Here is a 22,855-nt window from a genome sequence, read left to right as displayed (position 1 = left end):
AAATATATTAAGAGAAATGATTTGTACAGTCAGAAAATGCAGTCGGCGTGCAGTCGCTTTAAAAAAATAAATTAATATGGGATCTATATGAAAAAAAAAATTATTTTTATAACTTTTTTTTTTATTCATTCTGTACAACCATGAAAAAAAAATATTTTTATAATTTTTTTTTATTTATTCTGTATAGCCGACTGCATGTCGACTATATTTATCGACTGCATCTAGCAAAGCCCATATATTAAACATCCGTACTATTCCAAGCGTGATGCAAGCCGCTCAACACTACTGGCGACCACTCCGCATCCGTGGCTTTCAAATCCTTGCATTTGCCACTGATTGCGAGCCTCGCTCGCCCCTACTGCCCCTACCGCCAGCTGTTTCGTCGAACCGAAAACCCTCTGGATTTTTCTTCTCTCTCTCTTTTTTTTTTCAATATTATATTCATCTGTCTCTAGCTCGCCCACACTCAACACTGAACACTGTCCACAAAATCGTCTCTTCTTCAGCTCTTCAATACCATTGCAATAACCTAAATCATTAAGACGATCTACGCCTTTCTATTTTTCCTCGTGCTATTATGTAACTTTTAGCTGCTATATTAATCAGGTTAAGTGTATTTGTTCCCTTCTTCTTCTTCAATCTTTTGCCAATGTCGAGTTTTTCTTAGTTCTTTTTTATTGGCTGGTTTTTTCGCTTACTGAACCGAATTCGGATTAGTTTTATTTGCAGGATTTTCTTACGAATTGGCCTTGGATTCGGGGTATGATGAGCTTTTTGTGATTTGATGGCGTTGCTGGAGTGACTGAGAGGTTGTTCTATATATCGCAATCTCGTCATCACTATCATTTCATCGTCGGCCATGGAAAACCAGAGTGATTCTGAAACAAGTCCATTTTTGAGGTTTTTTCATATAGAATAATATTATTATTGTTATTATCTCTTTATCCATACCCCCTTCGGTAGCTTTCGCAAAGTTGCTTCGTTTGCTGTCTCTGAATCTCAATTCAAGGAATGCCTGGAAACCTTAGAATTACGTCGAGTGGAATTACTAATCGTTACAACTGCTGTTAAACTAGTCCCACATTGCTTTGTAAATTATTTTATTGTGCTCCATATAAATAAGGCCCCCCTTGTAAAGCATTGGTTTGTGATTCAATAAAGCCCCTTCACTTTCATCTGATACCATTATGAAGAATATCACTAATCTTTAATGATCGAGAGTCGTAATATTATAACTAATCCAAATTAAAGCATTCAAGTCTTAGTTTAGTTTGTTAGTTCACCGAGTAAAAAATTGAGGTTTCTTTTTTCGGGCCCATCCAGATTCCAGATCATTTTCTTGATTGCACACGGTCCTTCTCGCTGAGCCTCATGAACGCATTTTCCTTGCCACAATAATGAACAAGTTTCAATTACAAATAAACCTCGATGTGATAAACCCAAGTCTGAATAGTCCTCCTTATGATAGAATATCGCCCATGCTTATGTCACTTAATTAACCCTGAGGATCAATGTTTTGAATACCGTACCAAATAGCATACTGGTCAAGGCACTGGAATGAAATATTTCGGTACTGGTACCGTTTTGTGTACTGTTTCGAGATAGTCGATATATAAATAAATTATATGTATAAATATATATAAATTATATTCTAAAATAATAGTTTATATATGAATAATTTATACATAAATACATATATATATATATAAATTATAAATAGTCTGATATGAATTGGGGGTCAAAAAATAAGCTTGTAGTTTGAAAAAATGTAAAAATAAAATAAAAGCCTAAATACTAGCTAGTACAGGCCGGTACGAAACAAGTACAATACCTGTACCGGACCAATGGCTGGTATGGCATATTCCGGCCGGTACGGTACGGTATTTAAAATCATGTGAGGGATGGCTCAGTTGGTCAAACCTTGGATTTGCTCCCCAATGGTCACCAGTTCGAGTCCCCTCAGGGGCACTGGAGGTTTACCTGGCCGTTAACTTCAGGGCCTTGTGGGATTAGTCGAGGTGCACGCAAGCTAGCCCGAACCCCCATGGATATCCAAAAAAAAAATTTGTTTCAATTAATTTTGTGTGAACCCAAATTTAATTAAGCTAACTAGATGGCTGTTGATGATTTCGATTATATGTAATATATGATTTTGCATCATATAAGGTATCTTAATTCTTGTTAGGGCCATGTATAACTCTGTACTATTGTCCATGTAGCTTGTCTGCAGCCTTGTCATATGGGGTTGCTTCGATGGCGATGGTTTTTATCAATAAGGCCATACTTATGCAGTATGCACACTCAATGACCCTCCTCACTTTGCAGGTATGAATTTGTGAAAGCAGATTAGAGCACTAACTCTTTCATTAACTTTGCAAGGATATCATGACTGTCGGTGGTATATTTTGTTTGCTGTTGTTCTTTTTTTAGCAATTGGCAACCACTTTGCTTATACACATTGGTCGAAGAATGGGACACACAAAAGCCAAATCAGTAGATATATTGACAGCTAGGAAGCTTCTACCAATTTCACTATTTTACAATGCTAATGTGGCATTTGCATTGGCAAGTTTAAAAGGAGTTAATATTCCAATGTATATTGCGATAAAAAGACTCACACCACTTGCTGTACTGATCGCCGGATTCTTTTCAGGAAAAGGGAGACCTACAACACAGGTCCGTGAATGCTCTTATTTGAATTTCCATGTAAACAGATGAGACTGTTTCTTTAATGTATGTGAAATTGCTTTTTCATAGGTGTATATTGTAATTTTGACTTCACTTGAATATTCTCTATGGCATATTAATTGTATTGACCAAACTTTATGTTAACATTGTGCAGTGGTGTTTTAAATATTGGTTTCTAAGAATACCAAGATTATACATAGCTAAAGCTGTAACTGCATTATACTGCTTAAGTGGATAGTATAAAAAGCGTACATTTCATGAATTGATCTATAGTGTGCCACAAAGTACATAATTGCCTCAAAGGTATCTAAGCTCATGCTTATTAGAACACACGTTTCTTTGACGCATATGCTACATATCATGTACAATGGTTGTTCTAAGTGCTATATTTATTTTTTGAAATGATTGCTAAGTATTTTTCAAAAATGATCAGAAGAAAAATCATGACTGTTAATTTTGAATAGAAAGTTCTGACCTATCAGCTGCTCCTTTATTAAATTTCAGGTGACTCTTTCTGTTATATTGACAGCTGCTGGAGTTATCATCGCTGCTCTAGGAGATTTTTCCTTTGACCTTTTTGGATACAGCATGGCCCTTACTTCTGTTTTTTTCCAGGTTGGACTTCATTTTTCATTACAAATGGATAGATTCCAGTATATATTTCGTCTCTGAAATTCATCCAAATTTCTAGTTATTGTAGTTAATTTCTTTATTAGCACAAATCCTTCATTTTGGTTTCTCTAACCTATGATGTCAACTTAGGTTATCAATTGGTTAATGTGCCCGTTTTGTTTTTGGACGTGGCGCCTGATCTAAACTAAAATTTAAAGAAAAGAAAGGAAGGAAGAAAGAAAGCCTAGTCAGTGTCAATCCCCCTTCCAAACCCCCTTTCCAAAAAAACAAATAAAATGAAAGGCACGATGAGATTCAAATCTACCATTTCTTTCGCCATCTTCTAACCTCCTTAGATGTACCCTAAATCAAACAAAAACACACCAATATCAAATAAATCTGATATTTTTTGCACCTTAAGTCCTCGAGACCAAACATGTCTTTCATAAACTCTGCAAATATGAATATTTAGAATTCGGAAACTCTGCCACATTTTCTGCACCTGCTATAGCAAATCCCTACCCCTTTGGGATCTACCATGTGGCATCAATGCTAAGTATTTTGGTTCCATTATCCCTCTTCCCTTTCACCGACATCAACCATTCCCAACCCTGTCTCTGTTATGGCTATCGATAAAGCACAATGGTATGATCAGAGGCCCTTGAACAAGACATTGAGCCAAACAGCAGGGGACTTGGATAGTGACTTGAGACTGTTCTTGATTTGGGCCTAGTGAGAGGATTGAGACTGCTAGAGCTTGAGGCCCAAAGCCTGCAGGCTGTAGCCTTATACCATGTTGAAGAGGTGGCAGCAAGGGGACAGGCAGAATATTTACTTAAGGGATATTTATTAGCTTCATAGCTAAAGATTGATTTGAAGCTCGTAATTACATGTGCTTTACAACTGGAATTGTATATGTTCAAATGCAGACCATGTACTTAGTCTTGGTAGAGAAGTCTGGTGCAGAGGATGGGCTTTCTTCGGTTGAAATCATGTTTTACAACAGCATGTTGTCCCTTCCATTTTTGCTGTTTCTCATCATAGCTACAGGAGAGTTTCCAAATTCTTTATCGCTATTATTTGCAAAGGTACTCTTTCGAATAGTCATTAATTTAAAAAAAAAAAATGCTAAACTGCTCTTTCTCTGATATTATATACATTTTTTATTCTTTTATTTTTTATGTGGACATAGTAGGATGCCAGTTTGTGCTTGAAATCCTATTCAATGTCACAAGAACAGATATTTTGGGAGAATAAATGGAGTTGAAAAAGAAAACCTAATTTATTGGTCGGGAAAATCTAACAATAGCTTGAAGTTTGATAACCAAGTATCCTTGACAATAATTCCTTAATTATTTTTACACAAGTGGTGGCAACTTTGTTACCCTTGCACATATTACATCATTCTAGAAGCATGCAGCTTCAAAGGTTTGAAGTCCATAAATACTACCAGTGAAATCAAGTGAAATGCCTCCATTTATGAAAAGAGTACATAGCTGATCAGTCAAAAAATTTGTATTTGTTGCTCAGACTTATTTGAGTAAAGCTTTTAATAAAATTGCAGAAAAAAAGGAAAATAAAAATAGGCATCGTTTGATTTCTTAATGCTATCGTTCCATCATTAAGATTTGTTTCTTGTTGGCAGTGGTAGAATCCTTTGATATATTGTTCCCTTATAATGCATCCTCTATTTAACCATAAAACTGATGTCTAACTTGAAATTTGTCCTTATATGCAGAGTAATTCTTTATACTTTTTGGCGATCCTGATTCTTTCATTGGTAATGGGCATTGCCCTCAACTTCACCATGTTCTTATGTACCATAGTCAACTCTGCTTTAACAACAACAATAGTTGGTGTTCTTAAAGGGGTTGGCTCCACGGTATGCATCGAGTATCTCAGGCTCCGCTTGTACAGATTTGGATGATTAGGAAAGGAAAATTTGGAATACTCTAATAACCAGCCCATTACTCATCCTTTTTTTTTTCCTGCCAGATAACCAGCCCATATATAATGTTTCTATAACTGTTCAGGTTAACACGTCTTTCATACGCTTTTATATTCTTAATTTGTGACTGAATCTTTTTTCTTTTTCTTATTGGTGTCTCAGACCCTTGGTTTTGTGTTACTGGGTGGTGTTCAAGTTCATGCTTTGAATATAACTGGATTGGTTATCAACTCAGCCGGTGGTGTGTGGTACTCGTATGCCAAATATCAACAAAAGAAGAACAAGACACTGAATGTAGTATCGGATGTTGAAGCAGCTCATCGTAAATAAAAGGCACGTGGACGCATAGGAGGTGCAACAGCTACTTGAACTTTCAATTAATACCTATAAATTGTATTATTAATCAACAAAGTGATAATCAGATGACCTATTTTCCCTTCTCTTATAGTAGTTAGTAAAGCTTAAACATGTTAAAGTTTACCAGACTAATGTTCGTACATGTAGCAGCAGTGCCAAATATGAAGAAGGGTTTATTATCTTGGCTATTTGTTGTTCGGTCATAATATGATCAAGAAGGTTGAGAATTTGAGAAGAGGACCACGACTATCAAGTATTTTTACGTAGACAATGAGAACTGTAGCTACTGCCATTTTAGTGGATTTCAATGCGTATTCTAGTCAAAACAATATTGAGATTTCTTTTTCATTTTGATGGAAAAGCAATTACTTTTTTCATGGGGTGGGAGGTCCAGAATTATAACCAAGGCCTAATCCCGATAGCAAAAGAAAGATCCATTTCCTTCTGACATCAACTATGATTTGCATTTTCATTTTCAGAAACCTAAAGCTTAAATATAGTTTATAAATTGTTAGAATCAAGCCTTTACCATAAGGTCAAAGGTAATTGCTGTTAGCATAGACGTAACTTTATTTCTTTATATACTTTGGCAGTACAGAGTCTCACATCTATATACATGTTGTGGGCAGGCAAGAAGGGCTTCGTAGTGCACACAAGGTGTACCAGCAGGTTGGGCTGTCAAGCGCTGGTATATTTCTATAAGTCTAGGGAGTCCTTAAGGGAGATTACTAGATCTCATAATCTAACAATCTCCCCCAGAGACACTTGAGGGACTCGAACCTGCAACCTCTTCTTTATATCACTTGTTAGGATCAAGCGTTTATCATTAAGCCAAAAGCAAGTGTTGTTAGCATAGGCGGAACTTTATTTTTTTATACACTTTGGTAGTGTAGAGCCCCACATCTATATATATGTGCTGCAGGTGAGCATGACAGGTTAGGCTGTCAAACATCAATATACTCCCATAAGTCTAACAAGTTTCTAAGGAAAATCGTTGGATCCCATAATCCAACATAAATCATCCAAGCATATCAATACACACCATGTGTACAACCTTCCTCTCCGTTTCACGTGCATGTGCGCACACATGGGGTTGTTAGAGGATTTGAGTCTCCCAGTGGCTAGACGAGGGACACAAACAGACAAAAATTGAGACGCATATAGTCTGGTTACCATGTAAAGGCCAGACCGTGGCATGAAAAATGACCTTTGCAATAGAGTATTGATGTCCTCCTCTTATGGGGTGTTTTTTTAGGGTAATATTCCCAGCAGCTTAGTGCACGATTTCGATCTATCACACTTGTGTATCTGGCATTCTCTCGTTAAAATGAGCTACAAGATTGAGTAAAAAATCACTCTTGTGGTGACACTTTCTTGGGTTGGTACCAAAAAAATAGCCCAGCTCAATGAATTTGTTGCCATTTTACGAGTATTATTTTTTTTATTCATGCTTCGTATTGACAAGCTAAACGGGAAAATTGGCTCCACTTCCAGGAATCCTGCCTAATGTTGGGTTTGTGGTAACGGGGGAAAATGAGAGCTGGCTTACCCCCCACAGATCGTACATAAATGCGATGTGTCTATTAGTGATCAATGGACCTGTTGCCGTTGGACCTCACTGGGAAACAGACTGACATGCCTTTTCCAAACAGTACCCAAAATCTTTCTTATTTTGTTACTTTGATGAAATCTGGCTCTTCTTTCATTTTCCTTTTCTCTTTCAGTGTTAATAATTTTATTTAAATCAGCTAAAAAATATTCACAATATTTTAAATTATTATCTTGTCTTCATTTATCACACAATTGACATGTAAATAAAAATTAATTAGAATTATTATCAACGACATTTCTCTCGAATTAGTGCTTAAACTTAACTACATACATGCTCATCTGGCACACAAATGTTTGGTTCTAAGATTCAGTTGAGATCAATTCAGTTCAATCTAATTTTAAGTTAAATTTAACATCTAAATATTTAATTTTTAAATTATTAAATTTATCTAAACTCAAAACCTTCTTACACGTGAAAGTCATAACTTTTTTTAATTCAAAACATATTTATATGTGAGACCCAAAATACTTTTCAATTTTTTATAAATAGTACTAAACTTATTTTAACATTCAAACACATTTAAAAACACATTTTATATGAACTCTACATAACTCACTCCACTTACTTAATTTACTATTATTTATAAAAAAATTCGGTTAACTCAACATTAAAACGGCACAAACGCAGCCTTAATCAAGGGTCTAAACTAAACAATGAATGGTCCACAATCCACTTCCGGTTCCTTTATCAAAGTAGAATGGTATATATTTATTAATTACCACCGACACAAAACTGGGAAGTTAGGGAACATTTTTGTGGTGTGCTTTAATGGTAAGTTGGATATTGGGTGTGAGTGTGCGGTTGTCTTCTTGGATTCTTTTATTTGTGGGTACTGCTGGAACCGCCTTTTAGCCTAACAAAGAGCTAAAGGGCCACTGCCTTTCACAAAATTTTCCTTTGCCAATAATAGTGTTGAAAGCATTCAATAGTTTTTTGCATTTAACGATCAAATGAAGATCTCGCGAAGACCCTCTCATATCTTTTTGTCACGTTTTTCATGAGGGTATGTATCTGCTATGACATAGTAGAGAAATTAAATTTGGAGCGGTGGAGGGTATGAATGTTATGTATAGTTATTTTTATGTATTTTTTACACATTTTATTAATGTGATTGGTTAAAATATTTATTTTATATTAAAAAAATGATGCAGCCAATTATATTAATGGAGTGCGTAAAAAGTACGTAAAAATAAAAGCATATAGAATTTTTGATAATTGTAATATATCCACTATTAAATTATTAATGGGCAACACAAACCTTTTTCATAATTATTTTTACAACCTTTGGTAAAGTGAAAGGTTAAGTAAAATTTAAAATTTCATAAAATTATAAATTATAAATTAAAGAACCTCTATATTATAAATTAATTGTTTATATTTAATAATTATAAAATAACTGTGACTATATTATAAATTATATTTGTATATTTGTGTTACTAATTTGTTATGTTATAAAGAAAGTTGCGTGTTATTGGCAAGAGGAGGGTAGAATAGTGTGGGCCAATTGATATGGGCCCCCAAGCCACTGTCTGTGTAACTTTTATTATTCTATTTACCATTTTAAATGTTTTCAGGCAAAGTACCCTTGATCTGAACTGTGCAATTACAACCATATCCATAGCACTATGCTTCTGACAAGCATAAAGAATATTCGAAAATAATATACAACTTAGGTAGGTATCGAAGTAAAAATAAAACTGAAATTTCAATCTACTTTTATTTTTTTACCAAACTTAAAAAGATGAATATTACTCTTCCTTTTATCATCCACAATTATTTATTTAATGTGATAAAATTTTAAGTAATTAGCTTAAATATGTAATATAAGGAATAGGATTAAAAATAGAAAAATTAAAAGTTAAAAATAATATTTATCGTAACTAAGAAAAGGTAATAGCTTGTTAAAGGTTTTAATTAATTATAATCAATGGCCAATTGGCACCACCCGAAACACTTTGAAAAATCTAGATTTCGCTAAGAATGGATGTGTTTTCTCGAAGCCAGCAGCTAGTCTGCCCTTTCTTGAGCCTTGTTTAGTCAAAGAATTGCTTACAGCATTTTCCTTTTACTTCGTGCCATTGTAAATGCAGATTCCTAACACGCCCAAAACAGTAAACTTTTGCGTGAGTGACGTTGCTTGTCCGGCTTGCTTGACAAATACCCCCACATGGAGTTAGGCTCTGTCACGGCTGCAGATACTTGCCCTCATAATGTGGCTTTACCGTGTTTAAGTGAGAGCCCTCTGGCTTTGAAACAGTACAGAGAAACCCTCCCTCTCACCTCTCCCTTTTCTTGGTTTTTCTTTTCATTCTTTCTTTTTTTCCACATTGTGGGTGGAATGGAGTGTGTGGAAGTGAATTCCGGTAGCTTTTGTTAGTTTTCTTGGTTGGTTCTTGAATGAGTTTTGCTTTGGTTCTCAAGTTTCAGATCTGATTATGAGAGTTTCTTGAAGATTTGGCCGTTGTTTGTTCTTGGATTCGGCATCCTTTTCAGCTCGTGAGGTTCAAAAGCCACCTTGCTCGGAAATGGCTCCAAGATTGGACTTTTCTAACTGGTGGGGAAAAGATACCCGCAAGGGAACCCCGGTGGTAGTCACAATGGAGAACCCCAACTTCTCAGTTGTGGAGATTGACGGCCCAGACGCTGCGTTCCGGCCGGTGGAGAAAAGCCGGGGCAAGAATGCGAAGCAGGTCACGTGGGTCTTGCTTCTCAAGGCCAACCGTGCTATCGGTTGCGTCTCCTGGCTCGCCACGGCACTCTGGGCATTGCTCGGAGCCATCAAGAGGAGGTTGATCCATAGACAAGGAGTAACCTTGGCCAGCGAGAAGTTGGGTAAAGGGAAACTGCTTTTCAGAATCATAAGAGCGTTCTTAGTCACTGCCTTGGCCATCCTGGCCTTTGAGGTGGTTGCCTATTTCCAAGGGTGGCATTATTTTAAGAATCCCAGTTTGCACATTCCTCGGACTTCTGAGTTGCGAGGCTTCTTCCACATGGCTTATGTTGCTTGGTTGACATTCCGGGCCGATTACATTGCGCCCCCAATTCAAGCACTCTCAAACTTCTGTGTTGTTCTGTTCCTTATCCAATCCGTGGACCGTATGATACTTTGCTTAGGTTGCTTATGGATAAAATACAAGAAGATTAAGCCAAGGATTGAGGGGGATCCCTTCAAGTCGGATGATGTGGAGGGGTCAGGCAATTATCCCATGGTTCTCGTTCAAATTCCAATGTGTAATGAGAGGGAGGTAAGACGCTAATTTTGACTCTTTCTTTCTTTCCTGGTACGTATAAGTCTTTAGATTGATTTGTATCGCTTCTAACTAGTGGAAGTTCTGGATTTGGAACTTGTTTTATATTATTATATAGTTTTATTCTATTCAGGATTAGAAAATTTTGGGACGGAAATATGACATTACCGAACTGGAAAACTTTGAGAATAAGAAGAATGCTCGTCTGGACGTACCAAAAAAAAAAAAGTAAAAGAATAATAAAAAGAAGAAAGAAAATTTTTAATCCTTACTGATTCGTATTGAATTAAGGGGTTTGCACCGTTCAGGAGTAATTTGCATGGTTCAATAATTTTTTACAAGACAGTTCAGTAATGATGAAAGCGTCGTATTGTCAATTAAACACTTATTGCCTACCACCCCCCAAAAAAGAACCATCAGATTTAATTCTCAGCTTGATTACGATTTCAATAATTATGTCACAATGTTCATATCTTTTTATTCAGTGAAATAGAAGAAATTACCCTTATAGGAGATATATCTGATGAGGGTGTCTGAAAATAGTTCAAATCAATGTAAATAATTTATACGACCAATCTGTAGATTCTTTTGGTGGAATTTTCTTGATGTTGATAAGGTTTTCTGGCACTGGCCTCATGCAGGTCTATGAGCAGTCTATCTCTGCAGTGTGCCAACTTGATTGGCCAAAGGATCGACTACTGGTTCAAGTTCTTGACGATTCTGATGATGAGACTATTCAATGGTTAATTGAAGCAGAGGTTGCTAAATGGAGCCAAAGGGGCATCAACATAATCTATCGACATCGTTTGGTTAGAACTGGTTACAAAGCAGGGAATCTCAAGTCAGCGATGAGTTGTGATTACGTTATGAGTTACGAGTTTGTGGCGATTTTTGATGCAGATTTCCAACCTAATCCTGATTTTCTTAAGCTAACTGTGCCCCACTTCAAGGTGGGAAAAGAATTATACACTCTTGGTGAAATTTTTAGTCAAAGTAGTCTGAGAACTTAATATGTATATCTCTCTTACCTGGTGCCACAGGGCAATCCTGAACTAGGTTTGGTTCAGGCTAGATGGGCTTTCGTGAACAAGGATGAAAACCTGTTGACTCGTCTCCAAAACATTAATCTGTGTTTCCACTTCGAGGTGGAACAGCAGGTCAATGGGGTATTCATTAATTTCTTTGGTTTCAATGGAACTGCTGGTGTTTGGAGAATTAAAGCCCTGGAGGAGTCTGGTGGCTGGCTTGAAAGGACAACTGTGGAGGATATGGACATAGCCATCCGAGCCCATCTCAATGGTTGGAAGTTCATCTTCCTTAATGATGTAAAGGTACGTGATGATTTTATATTTAATTGAAGGGGTACATGAATAGGACCCCAACTTTAGATGTCCTGAAAATTGACCGAACTTACTTTCAAGCTTAAATGTATTTACATTTTCAGGCCCTTTGTGAAGTTCCCGAGTCATATGAAGCTTACAGGAAGCAGCAGCATCGCTGGCATTCTGGCCCAATGCAACTTTTTAGACTGTGTCTTCCAGCAATCATAACTTCAAAGGTACCTCTGATAGTTGACCTTGATTATTCCCGCTTATCAATAACTTGTATGTAGTAGAAGTCGTTGACCCACAACAATTAATTACTTTTGATCTGAACTAAAAGGCTTAAACTCTTCGATACTGCAGATATCAGCATGTAAGAAAGCAAACTTGGTACTGCTATTCTTTCTGTTGAGGAAACTCATCCTTCCCTTCTATTCCTTCACATTGTTCTGCGTAATTCTTCCTTTAACTATGTTTGTCCCCGAGGCTGAGCTTCCCGTATGGGTCATTTGTTATGTGCCAGTATTTATGTCATTCCTAAACATTCTTCCAGCCCCCAAATCTTTCCCCTTCATTGTTCCTTACCTGCTATTTGAGAATACCATGTCTGTTACAAAATTCAACGCAATGGTATCTGGATTGTTCCAGTTGGGTAGCTCTTATGAGTGGGTTGTCACCAAGAAGGCTGGCAGGTCATCAGAATCTGATTTACTGGCTGCTGCTGAAAGGGAATCTAGAACAATAAACCAGCCACAATTCTCCAGAGGAGCTTCTGAGAGTGAGCTCTGTGAATTGAACCAAATTAAGGAACAGAAAGAAGCATCTCGAGATCCTGTTAAGAAAATTAACAAGATATATAGGAAGGAGCTTGCTCTGGCATTCCTTTTGCTCACAGCTTCTGTCAGAAGCCTGTTGTCTGCACAAGGAGTCCACTTCTATTTCCTGCTTTTCCAAGGGGTGACCTTCCTGCTTGTGGGTCTTGATTTGATTGGGGAGCAGATGAGCTAATAATGAGGGGGGGACAAGAGAAAGGAGGAGAAAGAAAAGCACCCTTCTGCTGAGATTCAGTAAATGTGCATCTCAGCAGCAGTGATATGTGTGGGCAGTGCAAGCAAGGAAGTTCCAATCCTTTTTGCCTTGGGAGATTGCAGTCAAGGGGTAACCCTCCAATTCAATAAAATGAATTTCTTGTATTCCTCGTACGAATGAAGTGTCTGATAGGGTTTCTATGTTCACAGTAACTCTCCTTGGCATTTACAATTACCATTTTTCCTCATTTCCATAGGGCATTGGTCATATTGTAATCCTCCATAGGTATTGAATTATTGTTCGTGATAGGTAGGGATAGAATACTCTATGTTCGTGAAGTGTATCACAGTTTACATCAACCCTTGCTTGTGTGCGGTTTGGCACCTTCGCCCGCCGCTGACCCCCAGGCCATATTGTCTTTGTATTTTGCAGAATGCAAGAGAGAGTCCAAGGATGAGATTGCTTGATGCTTTCTGGTTTATACTTCGTAGATTCTTTCTTCATTAGTGATTAGACATGTAAAACATCTATTTGTTCAATTTTCTGGTCTATTCAATGTAACCATTGATTCTCTCTCTCTCTCTCTCTCTCTCTCTCTCTCTCTCTCTCTACACACGCGTTCGCACGCCCTTCCTTTTTGCCTTTTTTTAATGTTGCAGTGCCTAGGTGTGCCAGTTTGAAGTTGAATCTAGTCTAGATTAATAAAGTGTCGGCAGGCGAGGTGGGCGATTAACTGATTACAAAGCTCAGCTTTTATTGTATGTAGTGGCCGAGGTTTTTGGGTCGTCTAGTTCAATTATAGGATTAACAACTTAACACAATAATTGTGTGGGTCGAAATCTTTTGTAGGGCATACGCTGATTCTGGCTTTTTTAGATGGTACTCCTGGTTGGCAATATGATCAAAGTACCATCTCCCTGACCATTCTTCTCTGGTCCACTCCATTTTGGCAAGCACTGCCAATCAGCAAAATCTTTGATTTAACAACCCAACTGCTGGCTTAAGCATATCATATTCACTTGGGATAATACCTAAGCTGGCAATTTTGGTGCAAGTGAGTTATGGCAGTGTGACTGACATTCATGTAGGTTTAAAATTACTCAATCTCACAGGTAAAGCAATCTCAGAGAGCTTTCATTGAACTTGGACATACCAGGGTCAATCTGCAATTGGGCATGTTGTCTGGCTTATAACCTTCACCCAATGAAAGCATGTACCTTTATGTACCTTATTTTTTTCTTTTTTCTTTTTTTCTTTTTTTTTTACTAGGGTATTTATGGACCCCTTTCCGACACATTGATATATCAAGAAATGATGCTGGCAGGGAAACATCATTTTTCGAATAATTTAGTTGGACTATAATATTGACTGGGGAGAAAATATATTGAAGCGTCTTTTTCTAGAAAAAGGACTCTCCAATCCACCATGCTTTCTGATGAACCAAACATTCCAAAAAGAGAATTATTTTTGCTTCCTGTGCGTGAAATCTAATCAAGTTTGATGGGTACCCGCCCCCATGTAATTACAAAGTTCTCCGCTACCTAATTCAGTAATTTCTTCATTTTGACTTGTATTACTTTTATATTGTTTCCATATAAAAGTAGTTCTCTTTTTTTTTTTTTAATTTTTTACAATCTGCTGAATAAAGTTGTAGAAGTTGACTCGGGGAATACTCCTCGCTTAGGGCCGGGTTGGGTTGATCATGTGCTCGGACATGACCCGGCTCAGCCAGAATGATATGCAAGCTTATTTATTACATATTAAAAACTTATATAAAACTTGTCTACTCGAGGCTTGTAGAAATCATTTTCATCTTTTATAAAAGAAATAACATCGTAGATGCCTTTCTATCCAAACAAAATTAATATAATCCTACATGCAATAAGCTCACAGAAAATGAAATGAAAAAAAGGATAAAATATTTGAATAATAACAATTAGAGAATCTTGAATTGGGTTTTTGTACTTACAAAAAATGAGCCCCTAAACTGGAAAAGAAAATATAAACCAATAATTAGTCAAATATGCAATGCACTTTTAGTAAAATCAACCGCTTAGGTTTTTGGTTGTATAAAATTTATCAAAATGAGCATAAAAAACATTTAAAACTACATCAGAGTATATATAAAAAGGTTTGGCATCGTCCAACTGCAGTTAATACAATATCTCAAACAACCTAAATAATATTTCTTGTTTATATCACCACCATCCACTTGTTTAAGCCATATAATAAATATCAATTTAACATGGAATTTCCTATATATATTTTTAAACAAATCAACAACTTCTCCCCTTTCCTCTTATGTATTCAATTACCAAATTTGAAAAAAGAAGGGTAAATGAATTCAATGTGTATTGGAAAAGAAGAAAAAAAAGGTTTAGATAAAAAGCCCCCAATAGAAAGACAATAGAAGCGGTAAATCTCACCCTACAACTCTCCACACCTACCCCCTAAAAAACATAAGACTTGTAACCAGGGGGCTAAATGAGATACCTTCCAAAAATGAGTAATAATGCACTGCTTATTGGCATAACGTACAGCAGAACTTGTTTACGATGCAGAGAAACCACAAAAATCAGTAGAATGCCGATCATTTTGGAAGATTTATCATCAAGCCAAACCCAGAACAACTAAGGAAGCCGCTTTAGCACTAAAAACCAAACCAAGTCAGTTACTAAAGCCAAAAGCCAGGGGTCCTCTACAATTGAAGTTCTTGATCTTCTAGCAACACCATAACTTAGCTGAGGTCACCACATACTTTAGCCAAGGTCACCAAACCACAGCACGAGAAGAACCCATGACCCAGTAGATATTGAAGAGAAAAAAATATGAGAAGGAAATTAAAGCAGGCACATATGGAGTAATATAAAAAGATAATTTCAAAGCTAATATCAAAGCCACACACCCAAATAAAGGTAAACTGCAACTCATTAATAAAAGGTCGATCTTACTCCATTTTCAATGTAAAGGGTAAGATTGTTTGGACATTTAACCACCATTTGCAACCCAATACATTTGAGGGGTTCAATGTCCCCCACAAAATTGAAAAAACTTAAATCAAAGACCTCTTTTTCAACAGAAAACCGAAGGAAAAGAACCAAAAAAGATATCTTCAAGGGATCATCCACGCAAATTCTTAGTAAAATCCAATTAGAAAATCCACGCAAAAATAAATTCATCTTGTTTAAGAACCCCCCAACTCCTGTAGAACAGATATAAATACCTGCCAGAAGTGTTTGACGTAGCTCCTCAATCCGTTAAAGTTAAATAAAAGAAATGCCACAAGAGAAGGGAGGCGCATCACAACCGGAGAGACAATCAAATAGAAGCATCTACAGAAGTAGCAGGCTGGGACCCACAACCATTCAAAATTGAAGATCCCAGTGGCCAATGAAGAACGAAATCCAGGGGAGTGCAGAAGCACATCAACAATGAAGCAGGACCAGAAGAGACCTCAACATCAAAAAAACAAAAAGCATAGATTTTTAGCAACGTGCTCATTGAACTGTCCTCAATAAATTCATAATGCTTGATCTCCTCCTAGAATGAAACTACATATTCAGCATAGAAGGAAAAAATCCAACTGCAAAAAGAAAGGAAGGAACTTATCCAAATCCAAGAGTAGAAGCTGAGGGCGTCGCCCGATTTAAACAGTCATACTGAAGTCCAAGCACACTAATTAACATTCATTCCCAGTATCCTCTTAATAGAGCAAAGTGACCAAGGCTTTCATACTCAGCTCCTGCTTCGGCGTCGGTCCCTCAAACCATTTCTACAAAAAATTTGGTCGAGACAAAAGAAAGTAAAATTAATCAACAAAGGTAACCATAAAATGACAAACATGCACTTTTGTGTCTGGTGATGGTAATTTTGCAAATGAGTGGTCCAACTGTGTTGAAATTAAGTAATCTATAGCCATTTGCAAAAGTGACAATCATGTCTTAGATTAGGTTAAAGCTCATAAGGACGAATTTGATGCTCCAGCCCATCAACCAAATTGAGGATGGTGAAAGACCGAGCTCATGTTTTGGCTACTGACATAAAAGGATAGCAAACAAAACATTATGCAATGTAAACTGTCTATATTTTGATGTTGAACATGGTAAGTAGCCTTCCTGCATGGGAGGTCCTCCGATCCACAACCTAAAGAATACAATTAAAAACCAAGCAAAGGAACAAACCCATTAGCATATGGCAACTCCTCACGTCCACGGTATGGTGGTGACCTGCTGTAGCTGCGCCCACGAGGTGTCAAGCTGCGGCGTCTAGGGGATCGTCCAGGGGGACTGTAACTCCTGCCATACAATATCAGATAGTGTCAAAAGGCATCATACTGATAGCAGTGTATTCATTCCAACCCAGATTGGAAGTATCTGCCATCTTAAAGTTCCACCCCAGCTATCAATATCAAACATTGATACCATTTAGGCAATGTGACATTATAAAAAAGAAGACCATCTGACTTGAACTTGCCTTCGACCATAACTTGGGCTCCTCCGATATCGAGGAGGACTGCGACTACGACGTCTACCAGGACCAACACGCAGACGGCATTCACGAGCAAAATGACCAGGCTCACCACACTCATAGCACTTCAAATCAGAACCCCCAGAGCGACCACGGCCCCCTCCTCCACGACCACCACCACCACCACCTCTAGAGTTGTGAGAAAGCTCAACTCTCCAGCCATTCTTGCCTGGTCATATAGAAAGGCACAGAACAATTCTCAGTCAGTAAAAATTTGCACACTTTTTTTATAAGGAACATTGATTCAGACTTTTGGCAAGTGCATGCTTCCATAAGCACAGGACTGGTGAGCTTGCCCAGTAGTAAATTCAAAGTATACACCATATTGTAAAAAATATGAAGAAAAAAAAAAGACAAATATAAGCAGCATTGTAGAGAAATGCATCAGGAATAGAAAGTGTTTCTAAAATGCATAAAAAAATTAAAATGTGCCAGAACGGCGTCTACAAAACCAACCACGGTATTTAACATGACAATAGTTACAAACCAGCCTCTCTGGGCAAAAACTGACCCAAAATATAACTTACTTCCATTCTAACCTTTTACTCAAGTAGACAACATAATTTGGTAATAAGACCCATCTTTTAATGATCTTCTCACAAGGTTTCTAGAACATACCTCAGTCCACTAGAGAACAGATTAGTCCGTTTGAAACCACAAGCCCCACAAAATTGGCTAAAAAAAATTTACAATAAAACAAAACCCTTGCACAACAAATGTTCACCTCCGTCAAAAAAACCAAGGGCCATTAGATATCTCCCACATATTTATCTTCTATAAAACCAAGCTGTAATGTCACCAATAGTTTATGGACAGTTAAAGAAGGCCCATTATAGCCTGCCTGCTCATATATAAAATCTATGATGCAGTAATAGAATATAAAGACTATCTTCATACCCTAGAGACATCTAATCACAAATGAGAAAAACCAAATTGATAAGAGTTGTGGCAAGCAAGGCTGGGAAAACAAAAAGTAATCAGCCAGAAGGCAATAAATGCTATTTTAAAATGAATTAGTAGTTACTTATCAAAACATAAAAATGCATTAGTTGAATATTATATTAGGGATCTAAAATGCTTCATCCTAAGTATTTGAATACCGAATAGCAAATTTATCGATGCAATTTTGGGGATATTTAATGAATGTGTTTCATAGGCATAGCCCAAGTACCGCATTACATCTTGCGTTGGCACTGGTTCTCCATTGAAAGAACTTTTTATAAGTAACAATAATTTCATTAAAAAGTGGAAAAGGCACGGTCATGGGAAGAACATTAAAACAGCCAACCATACCATCTAACTCACGGATTGCATCCTCTGCATCTCTACGGTCTTCAAAGTCAATAAAAGCATAACCAGGTGGCCTCCGTGCAACCCAAACACTGCATAGAAAATGATAATTAAAGGGTAAAATAAAAGACACAATCAATGGCTCTCGGAACAACTTGAAAAATAAATAAATAAAGGCTTAGAATTATGCACTAATTTAAACACCTGCCAAGACTCAAAAATTTTACGACACTTTAGCTATCATGTGATGTAGGATGAACACATACAGGAGAACCCAACTGATAGAAATTTTTAGATAGAAAAAAAAGAACCAGAGAAGAAACAGGAAAAAAAAAACAGAAGCGCAAATAAGCAAGAAAGAAAGGGAAAAAAAATAGATAGAGCAGAGAGAGGAGACAAAAAAAGCCTAGAAAAAATTATTGTTCATCAAAAGTTGCCAAGACCAATATAAAATTATGTTTAAAAGACCACAATATGACCCTAACTCTAAAAAAACACTTGGGCTGACCGACATTAAAAAATAAGCCCAAATGATAGATACAAACCAAAGACTAGTGATAGTTACCAAGACAGTAAAATAAATCAATGCAGAATAATGAATAACAATTGATCTTCATCAGTTTTGAGCCCTGGATCACAAGTCTCGTGTCCCCCATCAACGCAATACAGAAAGTACATCCAAAAATAAGGCATGGGTTTATTAATGATCAGGGAGGCAGCTACTTGAGAGCCAGCAAGTTTATTTTGAATCGGTTTAGAGTTTTCTAGAACAACTTTATGCTAGCACCCCTCAAACAGCATATGTTTTATATATTTTACTCATCATACCGTGATCTCATAAAAATGGTGTAATGAGTGTTAATGGTCTCATAAAAATGGTGTAATGAGTGTTAATCATAAAATGGTGGAAAATAGCACAAATAAGCCCGATGAAAATATAAATCTATCAGCTTGCCAAGTTAGATTGAACAAGGAGTTAAAGAAGAATCCAAAATTATAAGATTTTGAGGTACCATCAATATGAAAAAAATATATATCTTCAAATTAAACAAGAGTAACTAGTAACTATTGGCATTTCTACTTTGTGGAGAGAGAATATAAAAAGATAAAAGTTACTTCCAAATTATTCTACCTTTCTATAACTCCAAAAACACGAAATTCATCCTCAAGATCCCGCTCAGAAACTCGTGGATCCAAGTTTCCCACGTATATGCGAGTCATTTTGCAGCAACGAACTGTCAAACGCAAAGAAAGGAGGTTGATAAAATTACTGTACGATTCATGCACAAAAAATGTCCCCAAAAAGATGTCGTAACACTTCACACCAGTTCGAACTAAGAAACAAGCCTACAGAAAGTAAATCTTCAGCGTTAGTGATTCATGTTTTCCCTCATGAAAATATCTATAAAATCAGATAGCAAGAAATCAAACGCTCAAAGAACTTCAAACGCAGCTGTAGACTACTCCAGTAAGCTCAAATGAGAACAATGGCAACTAGCATAAAAATTTTTGCAAAATTATAAAGAAACAGATTCTAAACTGTGAAAAAAGGCGTATTCACATAACAGCTATATATTAAAAAGAAATAGCCATACAAATATCATTCATATACACTTAATCGATATAACATGGTTAACCTAAATTCGTTTCATGCTCCAGTAGAAAATGGGGGAAAATTTCTCCCCAAACTCAAGAAATTTGAGGCCTTATTGAGGGATAAGATTGAAATGAGCTTTTTGACAAGTGAGAAAAACCTTATAAATGAGGTCTTCAAAAAGAAGGATTTTTCTTGACTCTCTATGTTTTGAAAGAAAAACTTGTTCAGGCCCTCGATAAAAATAATTTTTTCCCGAAGAGATAAATTTTCTGGACAAGCGAACGTGAGCGGAGGAGGAAATTAACAAGACGCTTATAAACATACATATGTATATGTATGGAGAGAGAGAGAGAGAGAGAGAGAGAGAGAGAGAGAGAAGATGACCGGGAAAATTGGCAAAAAACGGAGAAACCCTAGCAGCGAACGCAGAAATCCCCTTCCTCCTCCTCTGGCTTGTGTGCCACGACACAACACCCCCACCGACTTTTTTTTATTTAAAAGAAGTTAAATTTGGTAAACGAGCCCCTGTAAAGTTTCTAATTACCTATGTTGCCCTAATTGGTGCAAGCCTTATAGCCACAGGCCCAGAAGTGAAACCACGACTAACGCCTACCGTATCCAAAACATATATGGACCAAACTTGAAAGACAGCCCGTCCGTTTCGTTAATCTAATGGGCTTTTAAGTAAGGCCCGTTGACATCTCCGGCCGAACCATAGGATCTAAAAAGGTGTCACGGACTTTTAACAGTCCAAATACTCAACGGCCCAACTATATGAAAAATGAAATTATAGGGATGTTGTACAGTAGCAGTGCGTTCTCACACGTGAAGTGTGGGAAGTTGGAACTAGGAAGAGCACCATGCAGCCTTAACTTTTGAGAAATATTATTTTTTGTCTTTAATTTTTTTTTTTTTTTGTATGACTAATTATACTGAGTGGTAGATGTCACGTGTTTGAAATGAATTTTATATTCAAGTTACTGGCATTCAAATTTTACTAGAAATATTCTTTGTTAATTGGTATGCGTTAGTCAGCATGATTGTCATTTAACTAATAATAATTAGAGTGAAATCTGGCAAAATAAAATCAAAAATGTTTTAGTCATGAAAATATTTTTAAAAAATAAATTTATAAATTAATTTAATTTGACATGATTCGTTAATTATAAAATTATTTTTATTATAAAATAGAGTTAATATAATATATAAATTTATAAATTTATTTTTATTAGATCTGTAACACCTTTCAAATAAAATATAATAATTACAGTAAAATATGCCAATTAAAATGGTCCCAAACCCAATGCCCTTCCATCATGATGATAAGTAGTGTGGTGCCTGCTTTTATAAATGAAAAATTATAAACGAACGTCACTTTTTATAACATATTGTGCAATCATTTTTAAATGAACGGTGTTTTTATAAAATAACTTATAAAAAAAATATCACTTTAAATAATATTATTTATCATCTCAATTCTCATCATTCTCTCTTTATCTCATGAGAGAATATTAAATGATTAGAGATTATATACTATATTTCATTATGAACTTATTATCTAGTGTCACATCATGAATGATGAGAGAATAATGAAAAAATAAATAATAAATAAATTTTTTCTTACTTGGTTCTATTTCGTCACTGAGAATTCTCATATAAGAATTTTGAGTTTTAAGATTAAATATTAAAATATTATATTTTAATATTATTATTATTTTGAAATTTAAAAAATATAGGAAAAATGTTAAATTATTTATTATATTTTGTATGGAGATTTGGAAAAGTTATAATGATGAGATGAGAATTTTATATTTGAGATGAAAGTTTTGTGTGGCCAAAAAGTACCTTAATATTTGTACAATTTGTTCTTAAGATTTTTGGATAGTGAGATAATATGAGATAATTTTTTATATAAAAGTTAAAAGTTGAATAAAATATTGTTAAAATATTTTTTAAATATTATTATTATTTTAAAATTTTAAAAAGTTGAATTATTTATTATATTTTATATGAAAATTTGTAAATATTATAATAAAAAGATGAGATGAATTGAGATGATTTTATTATTCAAATTCAACCAAAAAATCGATTTCTCAATGACGAAATTATATTTTTAAGAAGTTTCGCAAAGACTCTAAAGTGGGCAACAAGTAGATTGAAAAGCCAAACAATCGCCTCACGGGAGAAGCTAGATACACGAGTTAACGGATAATTTCGTGACGAGAAATGTTATTCAATACTATAGATCATCTATATATTATAGTTTAATTTATAATATTTAAAATTTAAAATTTATCTTTTAAATATAACTATACTAAATAAATAATGCAAAGTCTTTATTCAATCATGATGTATAAGAGCGCATGTTCCAAAAACATCTCAGCACATTGTCTGAATGACGTGGACCCTAGCACATGTTTTGACAATCATTCGAAGAAAACAAACCTATAAAAAGACCGTAACATGGTGCTCATCGCACCAACATTATCGTATTCCCATTATTAAGTTGGGGGTCTTTTAAAATTGATATATTGATATCGGATGGATTGTGAATTGTTATTCATTACTTTTTAATTGATATCTAATCATCACCTCACATCAAACAATTAATAAAATGCAAATACT

At 35.9% G+C, this 22,855-nt stretch overlaps 3 protein-coding genes across 10 annotated transcripts; 2 read left to right on the top strand and 1 right to left on the bottom strand.

Annotated features, from left to right (window-relative positions):
• The first annotated feature begins 293 nt into the window (after positions 1-293).
• On the top strand, positions 294-6,579 carry LOC122318858 (UDP-galactose/UDP-glucose transporter 7-like). 5 transcript variants are annotated; one of them, XM_043136554.1, is made up of 9 exons: positions 295-606; positions 730-900; positions 2,220-2,325; positions 2,431-2,676; positions 3,193-3,303; positions 4,230-4,388; positions 5,039-5,182; positions 5,411-5,600; positions 6,235-6,579. In XM_043136554.1, exons 2-8 carry the CDS (start codon positions 860-862, stop codon positions 5,576-5,578), a joined length of 975 nt encoding a protein of 324 aa, XP_042992488.1. In that variant the 5' UTR covers positions 295-606; positions 730-859; the 3' UTR covers positions 5,579-5,600; positions 6,235-6,579. The 5 variants fall into 5 exon arrangements, with proteins under 5 accessions (XP_042992490.1, XP_042992491.1, XP_042992488.1 ...); XM_043136556.1 differs by lacking the exon at positions 6,235-6,579 and having other exon boundaries at positions 294-606; positions 730-809; positions 5,411-5,793; XM_043136557.1 differs by lacking the exon at positions 6,235-6,579 and having other exon boundaries at positions 294-606; positions 718-809; positions 5,411-5,793.
• Positions 6,580-9,250: 2,671 nt separating this feature from the next.
• On the top strand, positions 9,251-13,393 carry LOC122318219 (probable xyloglucan glycosyltransferase 5). Its single transcript, XM_043135414.1, has 5 exons — positions 9,251-10,462; positions 11,107-11,415; positions 11,506-11,796; positions 11,910-12,023; positions 12,151-13,393. Exons 1-5 carry the CDS (start codon positions 9,743-9,745, stop codon positions 12,793-12,795), a joined length of 2,079 nt encoding a protein of 692 aa, XP_042991348.1. The 5' UTR covers positions 9,251-9,742; the 3' UTR covers positions 12,796-13,393.
• A 2,883-nt stretch (positions 13,394-16,276) lies between these two features.
• On the bottom strand, positions 16,277-20,764 carry LOC122318220 (serine/arginine-rich splicing factor RSZ22-like). 4 transcript variants are annotated; one of them, XM_043135417.1, is made up of 7 exons: positions 20,615-20,721; positions 19,959-19,980; positions 19,766-19,868; positions 18,637-18,725; positions 17,290-17,512; positions 16,998-17,111; positions 16,277-16,588 (listed from the first exon to the last, which is right to left on the bottom strand). In XM_043135417.1, the coding sequence occupies exons 3-7, from the start codon at positions 19,852-19,854 to the stop codon at positions 16,552-16,554; spliced, it is 552 nt and encodes a 183-aa protein (XP_042991351.1). In that variant the 5' UTR covers positions 19,855-19,868; positions 19,959-19,980; positions 20,615-20,721; the 3' UTR covers positions 16,277-16,551. The 4 variants fall into 4 exon arrangements, with proteins under 4 accessions (XP_042991351.1, XP_042991349.1, XP_042991350.1 ...); XM_043135415.1 differs by lacking the exon at positions 20,615-20,721 and adding an exon at positions 20,388-20,608; XM_043135416.1 differs by lacking the exon at positions 19,959-19,980 and having other exon boundaries at positions 20,615-20,764.
• Between the last annotated feature and the right edge of the window lie 2,091 nt (positions 20,765-22,855).

Source organism: Carya illinoinensis, chromosome 8 (genome assembly GCF_018687715.1).
Source record: "Carya illinoinensis cultivar Pawnee chromosome 8, C.illinoinensisPawnee_v1, whole genome shotgun sequence".
NCBI classification, from domain to species: domain Eukaryota; kingdom Viridiplantae; phylum Streptophyta; class Magnoliopsida; order Fagales; family Juglandaceae; genus Carya; species Carya illinoinensis.
This window is presented reverse-complemented; position numbering and strand designations above follow the sequence as displayed.

Coding starts and splice junctions, on each gene's coding strand:
- LOC122318858 (XM_043136554.1), top strand. CDS start 860: ATGGAAAACCAGAGTGATTCTGAAACAAGTCCATTTTTGAG. Junction 901..2,219: donor GAAACAAGTCCATTTTTGAG/GTTTTTTCATAT, acceptor TTGTCCATGTAG/CTTGTCTGCAGCCTTGTCAT. Junction 5,183..5,410: donor TTAAAGGGGTTGGCTCCACG/GTATGCATCGAG, acceptor TTGGTGTCTCAG/ACCCTTGGTTTTGTGTTACT.
- LOC122318220 (XM_043135415.1), bottom strand. CDS start 20,552: ATGTTTATAAGCGTCTTGTTAATTTCCTCCTCCGCTCACGTTCGCTTG. Junction 19,869..19,958: donor TTGTTTCTTAGTTCGAACTG/GTGTGAAGTGTT, acceptor TGCGTTTGACAG/TTCGTTGCTGCAAAATGACT. Junction 18,726..19,765: donor GTTTTTGGAGTTATAGAAAG/GTAGAATAATTT, acceptor TTTTCTATGCAG/TGTTTGGGTTGCACGGAGGC.
- LOC122318219 (XM_043135414.1), top strand. CDS start 9,743: ATGGCTCCAAGATTGGACTTTTCTAACTGGTGGGGAAAAGATACCCGC. Junction 10,463..11,106: donor CAATGTGTAATGAGAGGGAG/GTAAGACGCTAA, acceptor GGCCTCATGCAG/GTCTATGAGCAGTCTATCTC. Junction 11,416..11,505: donor TAACTGTGCCCCACTTCAAG/GTGGGAAAAGAA, acceptor CTGGTGCCACAG/GGCAATCCTGAACTAGGTTT.